The 24,590-nt window shown below is 31.5% G+C and overlaps 2 protein-coding genes, 1 long non-coding RNA gene, 1 other non-coding gene and 1 pseudogene across 4 annotated transcripts; 3 read left to right on the top strand and 2 right to left on the bottom strand.

Moving 5' to 3' along the window:
- Positions 1–887: 887 nt before the first annotated feature.
- Positions 888–3,207, top strand: LOC106436736 (annotated as a pseudogene).
- Positions 2,611–3,687, bottom strand: LOC125584505. The gene is made up of 2 exons (XR_007321422.1): positions 3,530–3,687; positions 2,611–3,107 (listed from the first exon to the last, which is right to left on the bottom strand). It is a non-coding gene; the product is annotated as an uncharacterized LOC125584505 (long non-coding RNA).
- Positions 3,688–3,763: 76 nt separating this feature from the next.
- On the top strand, positions 3,764–6,735 carry LOC106436737 (cytochrome P450 72A15-like). The gene is made up of 5 exons (XM_013877687.3): positions 3,764–4,123; positions 4,214–4,431; positions 5,001–5,248; positions 5,375–5,744; positions 6,124–6,735. Exons 1-5 carry the CDS (start codon positions 3,847–3,849, stop codon positions 6,595–6,597), a joined length of 1,587 nt encoding a protein of 528 aa, XP_013733141.1. The 5' UTR covers positions 3,764–3,846; the 3' UTR covers positions 6,598–6,735.
- A 2,214-nt stretch (positions 6,736–8,949) lies between these two features.
- Positions 8,950–12,251, bottom strand: LOC106436738 (mechanosensitive ion channel protein 5). Its single transcript, XM_013877688.3, has 5 exons — positions 10,543–12,251; positions 10,248–10,371; positions 9,875–10,168; positions 9,589–9,791; positions 8,950–9,434 (listed from the first exon to the last, which is right to left on the bottom strand). The coding sequence occupies exons 1-5, from the start codon at positions 12,165–12,167 to the stop codon at positions 9,134–9,136; spliced, it is 2,547 nt and encodes an 848-aa protein (XP_013733142.1). The 5' UTR covers positions 12,168–12,251; the 3' UTR covers positions 8,950–9,133.
- Positions 12,252–20,612: 8,361 nt separating this feature from the next.
- On the top strand, positions 20,613–20,715 carry LOC125584948. The gene has a single exon (XR_007321844.1). It is a non-coding gene; the product is annotated as a U6 spliceosomal RNA (small nuclear RNA).
- Positions 20,716–24,590: the final 3,875 nt, after the last annotated feature.

A 24,590-nucleotide genomic window follows, 5' to 3' on the forward strand; every position in this document is an offset into this window, starting at 1 on the left:
TATAACAGTTTAGACCAAAGATGCTTGAGAGGTACCTGAGAAGACAAGGTCTCTCTCGTAATCTTACACGCCTCTCGTCGGCGATTTGATGATGATGATGGAGGCAAAATCCAAATCTATCAAACTAACGGATGATATCTCACCACGTGTTGTTCTTTTTCCCTTCGAAATGCTCAAGAATCATGGTATGTTAAATTTTGTATAGTTGGCCTCTTTGGTGTAGAGTACCGGATCAAGAAAAGGTCTATATTAAATGTCCCACATGGTTTAAGTAAAATGTGACTTGACAATATATAAATGTTGTGGCAATTCTTACTCTTGAGTTGACTTTTGACCTTGAACTAGGCTTAATACTAACTAGAACTCCCCACACGGATGTTTGATTTAATTTGTGTTCAACATAAACTCATAAACCGTTAGTTTTATAAAAAATGTCATGTATATTTTTTATGTTTTGTAATTTACATATAGAGTATAATATATTATTTTATAATATAGATGTTTGATAATAACTTTTTATTTGTATATAATATTATATTAAAAAATTTATAACTTGATGCAATTTGATGTAATTTTACTATTCATATATTAACCTGTTGAGATGCCAAAAAAAAAAATATTAACCAGTTGTTTTTTTGTTAATTTTTTTAAAATGAAACAATATACTAAATTTTTTTAATTTTTTGTATTAGTTTTCTATGAATTATTATTAATTTTATGATATTTTGTTTTCTTGAAAATTGAACTCTCGAAATTTTTTATATTTGACTACAGGCGATTTAGTTAATATTCGTTCAATATTAATAATAGTCAATATATTAATATCGATTTGGTTAGATAAGCTTTGGAATTGTAATTAATTTATTTAAGTTGATTTTAATGCAGTGGCAGAATCGGTAAACAAAGATAAATACAGAAGGAAGTACTTAATTTATTATAAATGCAATGGTTAAATGTGTAAATAAAAAGAAGTGCTCAAAATATTGTTATCCATGTTTTTAAACAATTCTCATTTATATTGTTATCCACATTTCCAAGCAGTATCAAAATGTACTTCAGTTTTAATAATATAAATGATATTTAGTTTTCTTAAAAATTGAACTCTCGAAATTTTTATATTTGACTACAGGCGATTTAGTTAATATTTGTCAATATTAATAATGATCATTATATGAATATTGATTTGGTTCGATAAGCTTTGGAATTATAATTAATTAATTTAAATTTATTTGAAATGCAGTGACAGAATCTGCAAATAAAAAATTTACAAAAAGGAAATACTTTATTTATTGTGAATCTAATGGCTAAATGTGTAAATAAAAAAGTACTAAAAATACTGCTTTCCATATTTCCAAACAATTCTCATTTATATTTTTATCAATGTTTCCAAACAGTACTTCAATTTTAATAATACAGATAATATAGTATCAAAACTCACGATAAATGATTTACAACATAAACATAAACAGTTTCATACTTAGTAGCATGTATAAGTGGCTCATGTATTTCCGAGATATAAAACTTTTGAGTTATTTCCATTAGATTAGGTTATTGAACAATGTATAAGTGGTGTATGTTGCTGAAACAGGAAGGACTTTCTTTACATGGCTTGGAACTACACCAACAATCACTATAATGGACCCTGAGCACATTAAGGAAGTGTTCAACAAAATTTATGATTTTCAGAAGCCACATACGTTCCCTTTGGGAGATGTGATAGCCAAGGGACTCGCTACTTATGATGGTGAGATATGGGCTAAACACCGGAGAATCATCAACCCGGCATTCCACCTTGAGAAGATCAAGGTTTAAGCTTCTTAAACCATAACCTAGAATGAACTTTATAGTCCTTTAAGTATGTCTGTTATGTTCATTTGGCTCTATCCAACTTGTTCCTTCTACTTCTGTGTGTAGAATATGGTACCTGCGTTCCACCAAAGCTGCAGGAGGTTGTTGGCAAATGGGACAAGTTAGTCACAGATAAAGGGTCCTCATGTGAGGTGGACGTTTGGCCAGGGCTTGTGAGCATGACCGCTGATGTGATCTCTCGCACTGCTTTTGGCAGCAGCTACAAAGAAGGACAGAGGACATTTGATCTCCGAGGGGAACTAGCACTGCTCATCATACTAACTTTTCTGAAATCTTTCATCCCTGGATATCTGTAATAAAAAACAACCTCAACGTGTCTGCATATATTATATTTGGAGATGGGAATCATGTTGTGTCTTTATTTTTTTTTGTGTAGTTATCTCCCAACAAAGGATAATAGAAGGATGAAAGCAGCATGCAGAGAAATACATGTTATACTGAAAGGGATCATGAACAAAAGGTTAAAGGCTAGAGAAGCTGGAGAAGCACCAAGCGACGATTTGCTAGGTATACTTCTTGAATCAAATTCAGGGCAAACTAAAGGAAATGAAATGAGCACTGATGTAATGGAAGAGTGCAAGTTGTTCTATTTTGCTGGACAAGAGACAACTTCAGTGCTTCTGGTCTGGACAATGGTTATGTTAAGCCAACACCAAGACTGGCAAGCTCGTGCACGAGAAGAAGTGAAGCAAGTTTTTAGCGATAAAGAACCAGACACGGAAGGCTTGAACCAGCTCAAAGTGGTCAGTAAAACTAAATTAAAAAATTTGCAAGTGACTTCAGTACGTTTGTTGTGTTATGATGATTTTAATGAATGCTTCCAACAGATGACAATGATACTATATGAGGTCCTAAGGCTATATCCTCCAGCAGCGCAGCTGACCCGAGCCATTCACAAAGAGATAAAGCTAGGCGACCTGACACTGCCCGGAGGCGTTCAGATCAATCTTCCTATTCTGCTAGTCCATCGTGACACACAACTATGGGGCAACGATGCAGAGGAGTTCAAGCCCGGGAGGTTCAAAGACGGTGTCTCAAAGGCAACAAATGGCCAAGTCTCTTTCTTTCCCTTTGCGTGGGGACCAAGGATCTGCATTGGCCAAAATTTTGCTCTGATGGAGACAAAGATGGCTCTGGCGTTGATTCTACAGAGATTCTCCTTTGAGCTTTCTCCTTCCTATGTTCATGCTCCTTACACAGTCCTCACACCTCACCCACAGTTCGGTGCTCATCTTATCCTACACAAACTATAATTCTTTAACGGATAAACCCCTTTTGGAGTGATGAAAAAGGGAGTTCAGATCATAATAAAACTCAAAAATATTGTTTATGTATTCATGCCAGAACAAGCGTCTCATAGATGAAAACCCTTTGAGCTATGATTCTAACAGAACTAAACAAATACACAATACAAAAGAACCACAATACAAACGTACGTGCAAAACCCTAAATCCGATTCGTACATTGGTTTAGCTATTAGCTACTTAAAAAAGTGTTACAAAAACAATAAGAAGTTTGAACAATATTGATTTTTTAATAAATTGTTAAATTAATTCATCAATGAAACAATATTTATGCAAAAACTATAAAACTTGAATAAGAGAATATAACAAGAATAAAACTATGAACACTGAACTAACGCTGTAAGAGACCGTGCAACCTTGATTTTCAGAGTACATTGTAGACATGATTCATTCCGAATCATTTTATCATCATCCGAAACAGTTAAATACACAGATAAATACAATTTATTATCTGCAAAGAAACGTAAAGTAATTGACGTACGTTACATGCCTATCAATATAGCTCCACACAAATTGAAGTTCGCTTCTTGCGCCACGTGGCATGCGACCTAGTCACATAATGTATGGTACTAAAAGTCTAAGGGTAAGACAACGTGCGATATTATCCGCCAACATTGCTCAATCTTTAAAATTTCGAGAATATTAGAAAACTCTCCATCTCTCTGAGAGTGAAATGGAGATATCAGTTGCGTTAGTAACAGTTTCAGTAGCTATAGTTCTTGTGTCGTGGTGGACATGGAGAACTTTAAAGTTGGTATGGTTTAGACCAAAGATGCTTGAGAGTTACTTGAGAAGACAAGGTCTCTCCGGTACTCCGTACACGCCTCTCATCGGCGATTTAAAGAGAAACTTTAGTATGACGATGGAGGCAAGCTCCAAACCCATCAAACTAACGGATGATATCTCACCACGTGTCATGCCTTTTCCATTCGAAATGCTCAAGAATCAGGGTATATATGTTAAATGTTGTATAGTTGGCCTCTTTGTTGTAGAGTACATGATCAAGAAAAGGTCTGAACTATTGTGTGTTTCTGAAACAGGAAGGACGTTTTTTACATGGCTTGGAACTACACCAACCATCACTATAATGGATCCTGAGCAAATCAAGGAAGTGTTCAACAAAATTTATGATTTCCAGAAGCCACATACGTTCCCTTTGCGTAACGTGGTAGCCAAGGGACTCGCTAAGTATGATGGTGAGAAATGGGCGAAACACCGAAGAATCATCAACCCAGCATTCCACCTTGAGAAAATCAAGGTATACGCTTCTTACAATCATGATCGAATTTAACATGGTATTAGAACAGCTCAATGTTCGTGAGGAAGTGTTAATGAATGAATTAAGTCTCACACTGGTAGTTGGAGACATTAACATATATATGTTAGTATCCAATCCAATTATTGTTAATTGATTTTAAGTTTTCGGATTCTTTGCTGAGTATCAGTTTCAGTCTTCTCACCAGTTTGCTATTCTGTGGTGAGGTCTGTATAGATTTGTACGTGCCTGAAGATGCAATTAATTAAGACTATTTCGGTTTTTCTTGTACGTGAGAACTGGTTCTCAATATCACTACTTTATGTGACTATCTTTCAGCTGTCCGACCTTTGTTGTGAATGCTATATTGACGTATTCAAGCATTGACTTTCTGAACTTTATTGCAAGGGTTTTTATCCTTTTAGTTAAAAAGGATGGAAAAGTTCCTCATTATATTGCAGTAGTAGTAGTAGAAAAAGTTTGATTTAATGGAACTAAGTTTGGTGTTTCAAAAAAAAAATGTTGTGTTCATTTGGCTCTGTCCAACTTGTTCCTTCTGCTTCTATATGTAGAATATGGTACCTGCGTTCCACCAAAGCTGCAGCGAGGTTGTTGGCAAATGGGAAAAATTAGTCTTGGATAAAGGATCCTCATGTGAGGTGGACGTGTGGCCAGGGCTTGTGAGCATGACTGCAGATGTGATCTCTCGTACTGCTTTTGGCAGCAGCTACAAAGAAGGACAGAGGATATTTGAGCTCCAAGCTGAACTAGCACAGCTCATGATGCTAACGTTTCTGAAATCTTTCATCGCTGGATATCTGTAATAAAAGAAACCTAAACTTGTCTGCATCTAATGCTTTGGATATAGGAATCATGTTTTGTTTTTTTTTTGTCAATAAGGAATCATGTTTTGTTAAATACTCTTTCTTTCTTTTTTTTGCTATAGTTATCTCCCAACAAAGGATAATAGAAGGATGAAGGCAGCATCCAGAGAAATCCATGTTATACTGAGAGGAATCATTAACAAAAGGTTAAGGGCTAGAGAAGCTGGAGAAGCACCAAGCGACGATTTGCTAGGTATACTTCTTGAATCAAATTCAGGGCAAGCTAAAGGAAATGAAATGAGCATTGAAGATGTGATGGAGGAGTGTAAGTTGTTCTATTTCGCTGGACAAGAGACAACTTCAGTACTTCTGGTCTGGACAATGGTTCTGTTAAGCCAGCATCAAGACTGGCAAGCTCGCGCACGGGAAGAAGTGAAGCAAGTTTTTGGAGACAAAGAACCAGACACAGAAGGCTTGAACCAGCTCAAAGTTGTAAGAAGAACCTAATAATAATAAAAATTCCTATGATAACCCTTTTTAATTTATCTTCACAAAAAATAGCAATTCAATGAAGAAAATGACCAGAATAAGTTTTATTAAAAAGTAAAAATATACTTTTATCCTAGGGTTTACTAAGCTAGACTTCGAATTTAGAATTAATGTGAGGTTTTTGGATATGATTTCAAATTTAAAAAAAAAATATATATATATATTAAAAATTTCAAAATAAAAATAGTTATTTTGGTCATTTTCTTACTCGAAAATTATTTTTGTGACAAAAACTTAAAAATGACTATTTGAGATAATTACCAGTAAAAAAATGTTAGTACGTTTGTTGTGTTATGATGATTTTGCTGAATGCTTCCAACAGATGACGATGATTCTTTATGAGGTCCTTAGGCTATATCCTCCAGCAGCGCAGCTGACCCGAGCCATTCACAAAGAGATGAAGCTAGGCGACCTGACACTACCAGGAGGCGTTCAGATCAATCTACCTATTCTGCTAGTCCATCGCGACATACAGCTATGGGGTAAAGATGCAGCGGAGTTCAAGCCAGAGAGGTTCCAAGACGGTGTCTCAAAGGCAACAAAGGGGCAAGTCTCTTTTTTTCCCTTTGGGTGGGGACCAAGGATCTGCATTGGCCAGAATTTTGCTCTGATGGAGACAAAGATGGCTCTGGCTTTAATTCTACAGAGATTCTCATTTGAGCTTTCTCCTTCCTATGTTCATGCTCCTTACACAGTCTTGACACTGCAGCCACAGTCCGGTGCTCATCTTATCCTACACAAGATTAGTTCCACCACCCCATGTGATGGTTTTAAAAAGAGCTTCTTATATACGTAAGAGTTTAGATTTTTTATGTTCCAATTCGCCGGAAGTGGATAGAACAAGGAATGGTCGCTAAACAAAATATTAATTTTTCCGGATTATTTATTTTTACGTATTTATAGAACTTCCTAATTATACCACCATGTTTTGGTTTTTCACCTCCTTACTTTTGATATTTTTAAATTCCTCCCTTATTTTGTAATATGTGGTACTACAAGTCCACAGATCTTGGTGGAGGGTACTAACGGCAGATTTGTGTCCATGCTGTGAGCCGCTGCAAAATTTCATACATGTGTTTTGAATTCGAGCTTAAATGGTCCTCCTTCTCGTAGATATTTTATATATTAAAACAAAAGTCACAATCTTGATTCATCTATAATTTTTTTTTAAACGAAATTAATAGACATATTTCTAGAAATTCATGTTACATTTAATTTGTAATCTTATCATTTAAATTTTGGGCTCACAAATTTTTTTTATTGGATTTAAACAATAGATGATACATTAGATTTATAAATAGTATAAATTAAATAGATATAATTTAATATTTTAAAAAAATATACCGTAAACTTATTATGTTTTAATGTTGTAATACTATACCTACATATGTTAAATATTTAAATATTTGTCGCTGTTAACTTTTAAAATTACAAAGATTTTTTTTAATAACAAAAATCATATTATCTAACAATGATTAATTTTTACTATCTTAAACCAATGAAAACAAATTTTAAACTATATAGCTTATTTTAAAAATTAAACAAAAACTAAATATTTAATTATTTACTCGATAACATAAATCTATGAAGCGAAAAGTTTATTTTTTAAAAAAATTTCTTAATTTTTGAATATGACTATAAAACAACATTTTACTAATCTTTATATATATAGTTAATATTTTAATAATGAAATAATAATCCAAAAATATATATATATAAGAAGATACAAATACATATAAAAATTTAAAACAATCTATTCAATAAAAAAATATACCGTAAACTTATTATGTTTTAAAAATTAATAGACACATATATATTATAATATATACCAACTAGATTCTAACCTACACACCCGTGCAGGTAACATTTTATTTATATATAAAATTTTATATTATTTTGTATATAATAATTTATGATAATATATTGCTGTCATTTTAAAAATAACTTAATAGATGATATATAGTTCTAAATATTAAAATTTAACATATGTTAACAATTTTATTTTTTGTAAAAATTATTACTTAATTTATGAATATTAATCATTTTAAAAAGTGAATGATATTTTAGTCATTAAACGGTGAATGATATTTTATTTATTTATCTTAATGAAAGTAGTTTTCAAAATATATTGGTTTACCAATTCAACATAACTTTGCACAAAAAACATAATTTTAATATGTAATTCATTAATTACTTCTATTTTAATATAATGTATAATATACTTATAAAATTTATAAAATTAGCATATAATTTCATTATTTTGTTTATAATAAAAATTTAACTAAAATTAATTTATAATAATATTATATTACTAATTGTGAAATTAATAAGTGCATTAATTAAAAGAATATTTAAATTTTTAAAAAGATTTTGTTAGATTTTTTCTCAACAGATTTTGTTATTCCTAAAACTAAAATTTAAATTTATAGCTAAAATGGATCTGTTATTAATATATCCTTATAATTATTTAGAAATGTTATACATCAAATAAACTAATGTAAACAATAAAAAAATTATTTGAATATATGGACCTAGACTTCTATAGTAGATAAAAATGATACTCTTCTTTTAATAGAGAAGGTTTAGAATTGAAAACAAAATATTTATATAAGAATAAATGAAAACAAAAATCTGCGCGGTTGCACGGGTCGACATCTAGTTTGAATTAATTGACTCGAAAATATATGCTTTGATTTAACTAGTGTTAATATGGTTGTTAATGGGCGATTAACTAGACTGATAAGTTAGCGGATTTTGCACCAAAAAATAAAAGAGTTAGCGGATATATCTCGGAATCCATTTAGCAATTAGAATTAGGTTTGATTTACCATATTGAACAAGAAATTAACAATAATTTTTTTATACGATTTGGAAACAAAAATATGGTTTTATTGTGTATAAACGATGCTAATTTATCAATTGTAGATACTGAGTTTGACATACCGAGTTTGAGAAGTTTAAAATTTACTTAATTAAATCACTTTAAGATATTAATATATTAATGTGTCGATACTGAGTTTGAGAAACTTATTGTTAATGATGCTCTTATAATTGAGCTTGTTTCATCTAAAGTCTTAAGCTTTTATTGTGATTAATTGCGTCTTCATTTCTGGTCCCAATCCTCCATGTACTAGAACAGTATCAAAAATGTCTTGAACCCCATTTCAATCACTATATACTTATTCTTGAATCACAAATTACTACTTCCAGAGAATAGAAAACTGTTACCAAACCACTCATACATATATATATACATACACAAAAATCATATTCTGCTTGCTTACGCGCAATGAAAAATCCCTTACTTCCCTTGCTCAACAAGTCTTTACAGTTCAGGCACCGCGTTGATGCAAACAAGCTGGAGGCAGGCGGTCAGAAGTACCCGGAGTCACCGGAGGGAAACTTTTAATATTAATGCCTTGAGGATATAAACGATACTCAATATCAAGCTCTCTACAAGCTTTCCCAACTTCCTCTAGTAATTGACTTCTCCTTATAAATCTCTCTCCCATGTCTTGAAAATTCATTCTGTGTGTCAACCACACCGCAATCTTCACGCTTTTCAAGTCATCCATGTTTAGGAACACAATCATAGGTGCCGGATACCAATGATCCTTCTTGAAGTCTATATAACTGCATGAAGAAACCAAATGAAAGATTGGCCTTGAGACTTTAACGTTTTACCAATTAGTATATAGACATAGCCTCCTAAATTGTAAAGAAAATATTATTTTTTTTTACTAAAATGTCTATAGCCTCAAGATCTTAGCGTCTGAATTTAACTAACCTGATTATTCTCTGTTTAATAGCAGCTATCTTTTCTGGAGGAGTTGCTATGTGAACAGAGAATTCAACCGCATCTCCCATATCAGGACTTCGGAAGTAGTTAGCTATAGGTTTTGTCCCAAGAACACTATTCGGGTATATGATCTTTTGATTATCGTACCGCAAGAAAACAGTCGTCAATATGTTCATTTCTTCCACAACCAACTGGTAAAAGAAACAACAAGATTAGAACCATGTCACAATATTTTAATAAGTCCAGCAGATTATTGTATTAGGAGGGAACAAACCTGAACACCGTCAATTTCGCAGCGGTCACCAACATCAAATGGGTGCATAACGAAAAGGAAAATGATGGCTTCAAAGATGGTTTTGCATGAGTTTCCGAATATAAAGGCTACTAGAAGTAGCTGAGAGCTTAAGACTAGCAAGAACTTGGTTGTGGCGATTCCTAGTATAAGAAGCCAAATGATAATGATTATAATGCTAATCAACACATTGATTATGCGGTGAAGCCTGTTCACTGCTGTCTTTGTGTCGTTTAAGGTCAATGCCAGAGCCCTTCGTTCTCTAAATGCCTTAACCTGTGAAAAAAAAAACGTCAAGATAAACTCTGTTTTGCATATGAAAAGAATCTTGACATATATCTAGTATAGAACTTACCACCCAATTCTTGAGGCAAGACTTGCTGATCCTAAGGCTCTCTGAAGCTCCTTCAAAGAGAGCCATGGCTCTTTCAGACTCCTCTTCAGACAGAAACCGCAAGAAGTCTTCCATATGTATGTACCTAAAACCCGATAAAAAGAATTTCAAGATTTGAGCAAACCATACTAAAATTTTATAATTTAGTAAGAATTTTAATAAATTTTGTTTTATGGATATTAACTTTAAAAACTTTGAAGTGATACGCCAGTGTTTCCCTTGTCTATGCACTTATGATCAACTTCAAGATATATACCTGGAATCAGGCTCAGTGACATTGTGAAAAATCTTCTTAGCAGCAATCTTTGCTTCGCACTCGCTTCTTATCTGCGTAGCATGCTCACTCTCCTCAACTGTGTCCTGTATATGTTCATCCAAAGTAGAAAGAGCGCCTTTCCGTATTATATTCATCAACTTGGTCATGTTCCAAGCAGACACATTGTCTGTATTCATCCTCTGCAACTGATCAATCCTTATCCCTTCACTATCTCCTTCTTTGTCAGAACCAACCCGAGACAGTCTCGCACCATTCCCGGCTTTCATAAAACTCTTAACCGTCGCTTTTAAAGCTGGAGGCAACTTAGCTCCAGCCAGTTTCTCTAAACTCTTAACATCGTCTGTCACTTTCTGCTCTTCTTCCTCCATTCTCTGAATCTCCATCAAAGGAGGACCGGAGAGAGTTTCAATCACGTACTGAGTGAACAAAGATTCTTGAATTCTATCAAAGTAAGTGCTCATGTGGAAAGATGAAGCAAGAACTTTGACCAGAAGTGTCTTAATCAACCAAATGATCACTGCAACAAGGAGACAGACCAACACTCTAGTCACGTACCTAATGGCAGTGGTCCGAGTCTCTCTTTCCACTTTCTTATCGAACAAGAAGTGCCACGCAAGCAACACGAGCCCTAACCACAAGGTGTTTTGTACAGACTTTCTAACTCCGTAGACGAAATACAAAACCCTCTTTCTCAAAACGAAGTTCTTCTCGGCGGAGAAGACGAGTATCCTCACTATCCAGCTCGAGACAAGTCTCCCGCAAATCAACACCAAAACCGTCACTTCCCATTTCCACAGGTCTAGCTTCCACCATGTCTTGCGCCGCAAGCTATGTACCGTTAAGCTACAGACCAAACTGGTAACTATCAGAACTAAACTTATCCATTCGAGCAAAACCCAAATGCTGAGTTTGTCTCTTTTGAACACGTCCGGTAAGTCCTCGTCCAGAAACGGATCTTCCTCCTCGTCTTCCTCCAGCGTCCCGGTTCGAGATGGAGTCCCCGGTTTAGGGCTTTTTCCGAGAAAACCGGTTTTCCGACCGGATCTCATCTCTGTTTTGTCGATAGCTGGATGCGTCGGTGTTGGAGGATCCATAAGTCTTGACTTCGTCTGGTTCCTCCTCAGGAACGGTTTCTTCACGACCTCTGCTTCGTCTCTGTTGGCCTTGTAGTGACGGCTCTCCTCGTCGCTGCTCCCACCGAGTGAGATTCTGTTCTGTCTCCTTCTCACCGCGTCGGCTTTTCCTTTCGCCGTGAACGGAGAAGAGGTCTCTGAGATCGCCGGCAACGTGTTGCTCGGAAGCTCTGCCGTGTTCAGGTCGATGTCGAGAGAGATCTCTCCGCCGGAAGTTTTCTGCTTCGCCGGAGGATAAGACAAATCATCTGACCGTGATCTCCGCTGTCTGAAATGGAAACTCTCGCCACCGACGTCGAGTTCTTGATCATCGTTCTTACCTTTTTCACCATCCCAAAAGTCGTAGCTCGACTCTCTCCAGAAGTTGCCTCCGTCTGCATTGCTGCTTGACCCTGTAGCACCGACGGCTCCGCTCTCTTCGCCGTTAATCTTCACGACGAAGTCACGCCGGTCAGTGGAATCAAGGGCCATGATTGGAGAGAGTTTTTTTTATTTGGAGTAGAGACGAGTGACAAGTACGAGCATAGATGAAGAAGATGAGAGGTGAGAGTAATAAGTAAACGACTTGAGCAAATAAATAATAAAATGTTAATGAAACAAAAATAATAATAATATCAGCCTATCAGGTGTGTATTTTCGAGTGTATGAGAAAGCGGAAGAAGAAAGTAGCAACGTGTAAATTTCACTTTTTTTTTTTTTTGTAAACTATAAATTTCATTTTATTTCATGCAAAGATTTTGAGATTTTATAGAGCATGATTATTGGGAGGTTTTTAGGTTGGGGTTCTTAACGGAATATAAGAACCCGTCTCTTAACTTTTAACTAAAAAAGCTAAGAACCGGTTCTTAAATAAGATATTTAAGAATATCATTAACGCAGAATTCTTAGTACAAATTAAAAGTTAAGAGTCGGGTTCTTATATTCTGCTAAGAACCTTGTACTAAGAACCCTGCGTTAATGATGCTCTAAGAACCGTTTATTAGTTTTTTTAGTTAAAAGTTAAGAGACGGGTTCTTATATTCCGTTAAGAACTCCACTCTAAAAACCCCACAGTAATCATGCTATATATAAGTATTTGTGACCCGTGTGATAAGAATGTGATGTGAGTTGGTGAGATAAGATTTGTGTTAATTGCTAAAAGCAACAAAATCAATAATGTGATTAGTGTTCTAAAACGCGCTAGACATTCATTACCCGTTAGATGACTGTATAGCGCATAGCCGTATAAGCGGACGCCTAAGCGGGTTATATACGGATATATACTTTTACACGAAATATAAGTATAAGATTAATATATATATACATTATTTTAGAAAAAACTGAACATAAATATATTTTAAATCCACTTTTATGTATAATTATATAGTTTAACATATATAAATAGTTTTAAATTATAAAAATTAAAGTCATTTTAAATATATAAAGATGATAAATTTAAAATGATTTTGCAACAATTATACTAATATCTACAATCATATAAATACATAAAATAAGTAAAAGTAATATAAATAATAACATTAATAAAATATAATAATAATACTAATAGATTATTTTTTTGAATATTAATGTTTAAAATCCGCCTAGGCGTCCGCGTAGACCGCATAATGTTCGCTTAAACGCTATTATTCGCCCGAATTATATAAATCCGCATAAAACACTGTATAATAAAAAAACAGTACGGTTGGCTACTGTTTAAACGTCCGCTTAGACCATATTTTAGAACACTGATGTGATAGAAAGCTTCTTTTCCTTTTACTGTCCCCTGAAAAATTAGAAATAAAAGAGTTTTCCTTTTACTGTCCCCTGAAAAATTAGAAATAAAAGAGTTAGTGTGTCCCTGTACGGAATGAAAAGGAAATGGTAGTGGGATTTCAGAAATTGATAACAAAAGTTTTTCGACTTTGGAGTTTTAGATAGATTTTTTTTTTATCTTTTGATCTCTTTGCAAAAAATCAAGAAAGGTTAAAATCGATTAAAAAAACCATTTTAGTTTCTCTGTTTTGTTACAAGTGTTCCCTTGTTCTAGGACTAGGAGTATACATCTAGACAAACATGAGAAATTTATGATGCACAAATGTTTATTTTAATACGGGGTAAATATCATTCATTACTTATTTTGAATAAAAAAAATACAGACTAAAAAATATGTATTATTTCAAAAATCATGTTTTGTTTTTAAATACTAAGATATAAAAAAACTATACATGTAATTTGATGTGAATAGTTTAGTGGGTTAATTCAGTATTTTTTGAAAGAGGTACTAAATTTTATCTGACTAATTAAAAGATTAATTTGGTACAGAGTGATTATTTTGTCCCATAAATTTTTTAATATTATTTAAAAAGTGAAGCGCCATAAATCATGTTTTGTTTTAAAATACCAAGATATAAAACAAAAGTATACATGTAATTTGATATGAATAGTTTAGTGGGTTAATCAAGTGTTTTGTAAAGAGGTACTAAATTTTATATGACGAAGTAAAGGATCAATTTGGTATAAAGTGATTATTTTGTCCCATAAAATTTTAAAAATCCAATTTTTATCAGATTAAAAACATGAATAAAAAGTGAATTACAAATGGCATTCTTCTCATCATGATCTTCCGTTCAATTTTATTACGTAAGTACTACCACTTTGACCTTTATATTAGATTCCAATTCATTTGATTTAGCACTGAAACATGAATCTGCTGATCGATTGAACCACTTATATTTGGTTGGAACCATTACGAGTCATCATCATTGTTATATGATCTACAAAACGCCAACAAATATCTTACTATCATCAGCACCGCTAACTCTTTTTACACCTAGTACTTGGACTCGTGTCGTGCTCTGACTGAATTCAGTGGTTTGTGTCTAATAAGTCAAAATGGTGTTTGGAAGCTCAAACGCATTTAATAAACAAATTCGTTTTAATAAACAAATTCGTTTTTCTTATCGGTTCAACCTCCGCTCCATTCAAGAGGGAATATATGTTTGCTTGGATCCCGTTGATAATATTTTGAGTTTGGATTAATATATAACTTTGTATGATATCTATTTGGATTTGAACTCATTTTAGATTATGTTAATAATACTTTGGAATTCAAGTATTTTTTTTACAATTTGATCAAAATAAATATAAAATTAATTATATCAGGTATTTTAGGTTTTGAATACTCATTTAGTTTAATAGTTTATATTTTTAATTATTTTATTATTATTATTTTGGATATGAATCAGAATCAGATATCCAAAATTCATTTTAAATGATTCGTTTTAAACTCAGTATAAATATATCAGATACAAATTCAGATTTTTGGTTCAAACTGGCTCCGAATCTCGGTATCAGATACAAACAACCAAGCTAACACCAGGCAGTAGAAGTAAGAATTTATACAAATTACAAACTACCCAAATCCAAACAAACGTAAAATAAATTGAATTAAATTAAATTACTGTTGTGGCAGATTTGCTTATGTGGCTACATATTAGCGGCAGAAATAAATTAGAATAGAGCCAGTTGGATTGATAATAGGGTCACACGTGGGTGGCCATACTTGGTCGAGTGTGCTAATAAATACAAAGGTTGTGAGGAAAACGACAGGAAAGCGACAGATGAGGGATGAAAACGGCACACAAGCCATATACGCAACTGAACGCAATCGACATGGTTTCGCTCGACAGAACTGGACAATAGACACTGCATACAATGCCGTGTATGTATCTTGTAATTATCGTCTCTAGTAAAGTTGGATAGAAGTCAGAAAAATATATCAACATGTTTTTTTTCGGAAATGTTCAATCCGATTTGGCTTTCGTTTATATTTTTTCCTTTCAGTTTCAGTCTTTTTATTTACTTTAAAACAATAGTATTTTTTTTAAACACTAATTAATGTAATATACATTTCTTTTGATTTTGATCTAGGTTTGTCAACAACATGCAATCCGCCATCACGAATTCGAGCCCCGGCCACAGCGGATTTAACATCCTTTCCGTTGGAGCGCTGGACCTCCTACGGGGGATAGTTGAGAATGTGGCTGTCCAGATACCAGAGTTAAAAAAAAAAAAAACAACATGCAATCCGGATGATACACTACTACAATCCATTAGGCTACAATGTCTTTATGGTTTTTAATTCTGATTGGCATCGGTTTTAGTTACGTACTAGCCTTTGATCCGCGCGGATGTAATTTTTTTAATATAAATGAATAGTTTACATATATTTTATATTATAGATATATAACATTTACCATATTACATATATGTTTTATATAACATGTCTTTTTTGTTCAACATTTTATGGAAAATGTTTACACATAACATTTTTATTCTATTTGGATCATCAATATATTATATTTGTTTATAAATATTCTAAATTGGTATGATTGTCAAAGGAACCACGATATACATTTTTCTTAAAGGAATTTATTATGGTTTACTAAAACTTTCTGCATCAAATACAAAATCATAGTTGTATTTACTTTTTTGATTTTAGAACCGGTGATCTACAATATCCGAAGTTGGACATTTTGGTCTCTGGATCTTTAGATAAACAATTGAGAAACATATTTATAATCACGAAATCTATAACACAATCAATTTGTAGGATCAAAAATACTAAACTATATAAATCCTAAAATGAGTACAAAAAGTCAATGATTTGCTTCAGAGTTCGTGTATTTTATATCACATTATAGTTTGTTTTTAAATATAAAAGTTATCTTATGCTTCGGTATACGACTGGTTTTGCAGATTCAGTTTGCAATCATGAACCAGTCAAAATTACTATAGGTGATCGTTAGATTAGAAATAGTGTTTGTATCACTGAGGATAAAATATGTACATCAATGTTAAAACAAAACTCTACAGAGTACTAGATTTTGCCCTGATAAATATTGACCACCATGCTATTTTTGAACTTTTATAAAACTATATATTACGTGTATATACACAAAATATTTAATATAAAGATATATACAGCAGTTAATGGTGGAGACTGATAATTTAACCAAGAGACAATCACTACCTAATATTTCCTAATTTGATAAATTGTCGACAATTTTATTATTATTTTTCACCGAAAGTGGATTTAATCAAGGTTACAGTGATTAATTACAACACTAATTCAATTTTCCGATGGAAAATCATTTGTTTGATATGATAGATTAGCGACAGCGCATAGGATTAAATTATAAAAACTAGGGGATTGTCCGCGCTTCGCGCGGAGTTTATTGGTTAGATGTAGTTTTGTTTCTTTGATTTAGGTGTTCCTAATAAGTGGATTACGATAATCTAAGTTTTGACAATGGTGCAGGTCATATTGATAAAGAATAGCTGGTAGTTTGATATGTTGTAGGTCATCCAGTTTTGGGATTTTGTTTGACATTTTGTGGTTTGATTTTGGTTGTAGTGTAAAGTATATGTTGTATGGACGTATGGTTATGTAATATTGGTTTGGGAATAATAGTTAGTTTTTTTTTTACAGCAAATAATATTTAGTTCTTTTAATAGTTAATTGTTTCCTTCTATGATATTTTGTTGAACACTTTGCGTCTAAATTATTTTAGATATTAGTATAAGTTGCAATATTAGTGTTTAAAAAAAATTATTTAGTGTTGTTTTTCATACTTTTTTTTAGTCTGATATTTATTTGAAACGTTTTTTTATACAAATTTAGTTAGAGTCTACAAATTGTAAATCATTAAGACAAATAGGATACATTAGAATATTAAGATCTATACATAAATATGGTTTCAATTTAGAGATACACAATCACAATACGCAAATTTAAAATATTTTTGGCAATTTATATATGTATACAAAAGTTTGCAATATTAGAAACACGATTATAAATTTTTGTATTAGATTTTTGCATAGTTTTTTTCACTATGACTTCAAATTTGTTAATTTATGTGAGATTGAGTACAATTTAAAGAACTTATTTTCGTGAATTTAAAACCCGTACTGAGAAACATTAACCGGTATTGAAACGTCTATTATGTAGGAGTTTAGTTCGTATAATTTTAAATAAAACCAAGTTGAAGATGATTTAGTTTATTAAAAAATATGTAATTATTTTAGGAAAAAGAACATTATGTCTTTATGGGTATTGTTGACATATTCTATTTTTTTGAAGTCAAACTTCTGTTTAAAACGAAGATAATGGTGACAGGAGAACTGAAAGGCTGGTTGGGATATAGAGTATTCATTCGGAGTTGTGATTGCCTTCTTTAAACGCACCTGCAATGTGGGTTTCTATCAAAATTTTGTTTGTTTTTCCTTTTAGGCAGAGCGATTTTTATAATCATAAATTTGAAGTACTTACCGGTTCCAGCTTCTTCACACCACTGTATTGCTTCATTGTCGGGCTTGAAAGAAAATCTGAAAATGGTATGTAATCAGAATATGCCAATATGGACAAATACATGTATACAAATAGGTTTTGGCTTGCGGCAGTCAAAATAAAAATGGGTCCCAGAAATAGCATTGAGGTAAAGTTGACCTACAAATGATGTTTAAAAAAAATAATTATTTTTGGGACATGAAACAACTGTGTATTAGTCTGAATATAATTTTGTTTTGATTTCTCAAACAAAACAAAATGATAAAGATGATGATGATGTCTGAAAATCCATTTCCATCTTTCGAAGCTCCTTGACTCTTGCTCACCTCTTGATCCTTCGTAGTTAACCGGCTCGACCCTGCTTCTCCATGCTTCAAGGTGGCGTTCACAACCACTCTCCTCCTCGCTTCTCCTCCTATCCAAGAGCCAGAGGAATCGAACTTGAGATCAATGGTGAAATCATTGTTTCAGGCTTTGATTAAATAAAGTGTAGCAGTATAATGAATAGGCTGAAGCTCTGAGGTTTGGAGAGACTCTCATTCCTTATTTATAGTATCATGAAATAGAGATTTCCCAAAGGGTGCTAAAAGAAAAATTAAAACGACATAGCGGGAAAGCTAACCGAATATAGAAAATGAGGAGGATTAATGGCACATAGGCGATGGAAAATAGGTCAATCGAGAAGACGACTGCTTTGTGACATGGAGGTGGGCCGTGCCGGGCTGAGGAGATAATTAGTAATAATGGGCCGTGTTTCCTTTCTTTCCAAATATGGGTGTGATCTGTTACTTTCATACGTTTTTTAAAAGTCCAAATGTAGAGTCGTGTGTTCCAAACGTAATTGTGAACGCAAGGTGATTAATTAGGTGTTGCCACATGTCCAAATTTGCTCCCTCTTACCGTGATGACGTGACAAAATGATTGGTGGGGAATATTTCTGTCTATGTAGCACCCTTTAGAATCTCTTAAAATAGTTCCTTTTATATAGTGGGATAAACAAGTGCTGAACTGATATTTTCTCACCATATATAGTAACATTGAAAGAGAAAAATGTAACTTAATTCATGTTCCGAAATATATCGTTACAGTGTGCACAACCTTATTCTTACCTTCTATTTGCCGTACCAGGTGGCGAAACTTATAGTTTAAAATGCATGTCGACTGAACATATGTGTTTACAGTGTAAACTCTTAGTCAAATAATTTATCATCTATGCACTTTTGTCACTATTTCTTATCTTCTATAGTTATTTCCCATAAACCAATTATTCAAAACAAAAGATTCCCACTTTTTTTTAAGATTTGGGATCATATAGTGTCAGGAAAAAGTGATCAATAATGTAATGAGCTGTTCATACTAAAAGTAATGTATACTAAATAATAATGTAACTAGATTAAGATCCGCACCTTGCGCCGAATAAAAATTATATATATAAATTATTTTATGTATTATATGTTCTTACATATTATGAAATAATAAATATATATTAAATAATTAAAAGTCAGTAACTATTACATATATAATAAAATTGGTGTGAACGTATAAATCAATTTTATTAATACAAACAATTTTTTTAAAAAATTTGATAGGATATGTAATTAAATTTAAATGATATTAACATACATAGTATATTTTTAATATTAATGTCTATTTTTTTTAATGGTGTTTTCTACTCATATGTTTTTTTTGATCATGTGTATCTTTAATAGCAAAAACTTTAAATTACTGATAACAAAATTTTTATTGTGGGACTAATAATTTTAGTAATTGATAATTTAAAAAAATTTATCAATGTTAGTTCAAAACTTTTATCAAAAAAATTATTCAAAGTAAATTTTGAAACTAAAATATTTATTTATTCAATATGATTTATAGTTTAATTTAGAATGATATATATATACATATATATTTTAAATCTTAATGATTAATTAAATTAGACTTTTACTTATATGATTTTGTAATCATTTGTATTTTGTCATAACAAAAATTTTAAACCATGGATCGCAAAATTTGAATGTGAGACTTTTAACAATTTTAGTAATTTATAGTCATTTTTTAAAATTCAAAATATAAAATATAGAGAAAAATCTAAATTTTTATAATATGGTTATTTTGTTTTTTTTAAGTTATTTTAATAGTTTTAAATTAAACAAATTTGATAGAAGATACATTTTTTTATCAGATCTTTTTTATTCAAAATCATTAATTATCATATATACTTTACCCACATTAGGCAATTCTGTAATCTTTATTTAAGGAAATAATAATTGACATTAATAATGAATTTATGGTTAGTTTAATAAAAAAATTATTATATAATTAGATGGACCAACCTATTTCTCTAGTAATTCTAAGAATCATTCTAGTGATGACATGTGGCTACAAAAAGAAGTTGTAATGTTTCACAAATAATATACATGGCATATAGGGGGATGAGCACGCGGACAAAAAGAATGTAATAGGCCAAAAGTGAAGCCTTTAAAATCTGATCAAGCCCATTAAACCTTATCACGACATGAACAGTCCCACATCGTTCAAACGAAGAGAAGAAGCTCTGTTTATATGGCGACAGAGTCACGAAGATAATTGTCCCTTCGGGTACATCCGATAAAATTGGAACGATACAGAGAAGATTAGCATGGCCCCTGCGCAAGGATGACACGCACAAATCGAGAAATGGTCCAAATTTTTTTTTTTTTTTTTTTTTAAAATCGGTTTCAAATTTAGGGTTCCTGCGTTTTGTTATTCTGGGTTCCGATTTTTACTGCTTCTTTTATTCTCTAGAACCGTGACTGATATTTTGGGATTCAAATCTGCACGAAACAGTAAGTCTTTAGGTTTCAACTCACGAACGTTTTGTTAACCAGAAACCCGGTACAGAATGTATTAAACGAGATTCCGGTTAGGGTAAACGAACTGAACTGAGCTTTGACGGAACCCTCTAGCTGGCTCAGAGGTACTGATTGGATTAGTAACACCGTAAAGGCGTGATTTTCATGCTTTTCATGGTCAAAGAATGGTCAAAGATTTGTTGATGTGTGTGTAGCTTATTCTCAAGAAGCCTACTATTTTTTTGGTTTAATCTCTTTACCAGCCGTGGAACATAACAAATGCTGAACCAGATTCACACCAATGGTACAATAGCTTGACAAATCATTTGCATTGGATCTTTCTCAAGTCTTGGCTTGGCGTATATCTGGAAAACTAATGAAACCAACAATTCAAATCAAGCAAAACTTTTTTTCTTCTAAACTTGTCCTCTCAAAACCAAAAAGACTTGTATTACATAAATCATATACCGGAACAGTGTGGCTACACGCAGAAGTTAATTTACTCGTTGGGCGATGATTTTAAACTTATATGTGGCTACACGCTCAACATTTGCCTCTGTATCTGTAAGCAACATTCCTATATGTTTCTGGATTGAAAATAACTGCAGTTTGGTCGATAATGGTTGTTAGAGCTGATCCTCCTCTTGCAAGTATTGGCCAGCCTTCCTTTTTGAATTCTGAATCTTTCATATACAGTATTGCACAATACAAAGAGGACACACTTTTGAAAAAAATAAGTTTGTCCCCTAGGCAGGGCGGTCCTCACTCCTTAGCATAGCAAGTGAAACTTGGTCTATAACCCCCCTCCCCCAAATTTTTTTTTTAATTACAGATATATATCTCCAAATTTGCAAAAAAAAAAATTATTAGAACTTTAACTAAATGACTTATAATCTTCAAAATTTCAAGGTCGACCCCCCTATAAAACTTTTGTAAAGTTAACTCGTTATTTCATTAACCCCACAAGTTGGTGTCTTTATAAATCCGGCACATATTGAGTCACTACGTTAAAGACTACTTAGTTGCGGTCTCAACCTTCAACCAATCTGACTCACGTTACTTTAAAAATGATAACAGTAATAAACAATCTAAGATTAATTGATGGTGTCATGCGGCAGTAGCATGTATTCATTTACTATATGTTTAGTGGGTCAGAGACACTTGCAGTATCCTAACTCCTAAGTCGTTTAATGAAGACTAACGTTACAAATATGTTAAAGTGAGTCCATCACTATGTACGTTAAATGATTATCTAATTAAATTCCGTTTTGAGCTTCTTCACATTGATCCGCAGGTTTCTAAATTAGTAAGCATTAATATAAAATGAATTAATTTTGGACTTAATGCTTAATTAGAAATGGTTAGGTTAGAAAATAGTACTAATATTCTTGGCAGTTGAGATTGAAATTTGAAAATTCTCTCGGAGACTTTTCATAATGGTTGTATATCGTTTAAATCTAGTCAGTATTTTATCTATCTCGAGTCCAATGAGAGTGGCTTTGACTTGTTAATGCGATTGAGATTCATTCTTAGATCAAAATGCAATGTTTGATTCAATGAACTAAGCTGATATGGTTAGGAATTATAGAAGAAGAAGAAAAACAGTTAAGTTCAAAAAAAAAAAAAAGAAGAAAAACAGGATTTGCAGAGATCATAAGAAAACGTGCACGTGGTGCCAAACACTTTTATCATATCATCTTTATAAGTTCTATTAAGGGTCATGGAAGCCATTGCAGAACCATTTTCATTAATTATATAATGATAGAACTCTGGTTAACGTATTTGAGATAACACCGATCATGACCTCCTAGAGCCCACAAAGAAAACGATTACGACGGCCATTTCTTTATGTATATGGGAGAAAAACTCCAACATTTAAGTTGGATAATATATCTAGTTGGATAATATATCTAATCGTCATGAAAATGACCATCAAAAACATTGTCTTTAAATATGTACGAATAATATTGATTTATCTTAGTTCCTGAATCATAAATGACATTATTTTTTGTACATTCTAATTGCTTTCTCTCAGTAGTCGTACATAATAAATTTTTAATACTACCAGAGTATGTTTGACAATAAATCGGTTTAAGACAGTTATAAGCCATTGTTTTTGTGGTATGGTTTCTAATTTTCAGTTCATACTAAGTCAATCGTAGACATTCGTTTTAAAAATGCTACAAATATTTATAAACTAGATGATGGTACGCAACTTGTGCTGGCTAATATATATTTGCGTAACAATTTTTATTTAAATATTTATTTATATAAATTTAAAATTGTTAAATTAGACATAATTTTAAATTAATATTATAATTTTAAGTTTTTTTGTCTCATATTTTTATTTATGGGAAGTAAATTTTAAACTAAAAGATTTTCTATAGTAATAATCAAATTAGAAAATTTAGTGTTGTTATTAAACACTTGTTATACTTTTGGACTGAAAATAACTCGAGTGACATTGTAATCATTATAAACAGTCACAACTCACAAAACATCAGCAAAATAACAAAAGCAAAAAACATCATATATTATTAATAATTTACATTTTAAAGACCATGAGAAAAACAACAAATCTCAAAATATTACCTTTGTATTCTCTTGGATTATACTTATTTTATGTTTAATTCATAATATAATTCACTATTATAATCATAATCATAACAATACTTTTATTCTTTTATTTACTATTTTAGTAACATACTATTTTGATAATATTTTGATTTTGTGGAGTAAAATAATCTATAAATATAAATTAATTTATATTAGTTAGGAATATGATTATTTAATATTCAAAATATATAAAATATTTAGCATATGTATATAATTTATATTTTACGATATATATTTCTAAGATGCTTTAAATTTAATCTTAAATTTAATATTGTAATAATAATATATATTTAGATTAATATTATAATAAGAGTTAGAGAACCAGACTATAATATTAGTCATTAAAATAATAAACTAAATTAAAAATAAACCAATTATAATTTATTATTGTAATAATCTGTATTTGGATCAATATTTTTAATAAGAATTAGAAAACATGGCTATAATATTAGCCATTAAAATCATAAGCTGAATGTAAGATAAACCTAATTATGATATTACTTAGAATTTGTTAATAATATTTACTGTTAATATATAGTTATTGATTAATGACCCCAAATATCATGATAATGAGAATAAGAAAACATAGCTATAATAGTAGCCATTAAATTATAAAATAAATATAAGAAAAAACTGAATATGATATTATCAGTAAAATTTGTTAATATATATATATATATATATATATCAATTAACAACCCCAATTATTATGAGAAATACATATTTAAATAATAGTATATATAGATCGGTAGAATTGGTTAATACCTATTGATTAAATAATTCTCTAAATATCATCATCAGATATATATATTAAAATAAAATTTAAATAATAATTAATTTGACTAATTATTTATCCTAAAATTAAAGATAAACCTAGTTATAATTTATTATTGTAATAATATGTATTTGGATCAGTATTTTTAGTAAGAATTAAAAACATTGCTATAATACTAGCCATTAAAATCATAAACTAAATATAATATAAACCTAATTATAATATCATCAGTAGATTTTTTCTAATATCTATTGTTAATATTTATTTATTGATTATAAACCCAAATATCATGATAATAAGAATAACAAAAACATGGAGCCATTAAAATCATAAACTAAATATAA

This window comes from Brassica napus, chromosome C3 (genome assembly GCF_020379485.1).
Source record: "Brassica napus cultivar Da-Ae chromosome C3, Da-Ae, whole genome shotgun sequence".
NCBI classification, from domain to species: domain Eukaryota; kingdom Viridiplantae; phylum Streptophyta; class Magnoliopsida; order Brassicales; family Brassicaceae; genus Brassica; species Brassica napus.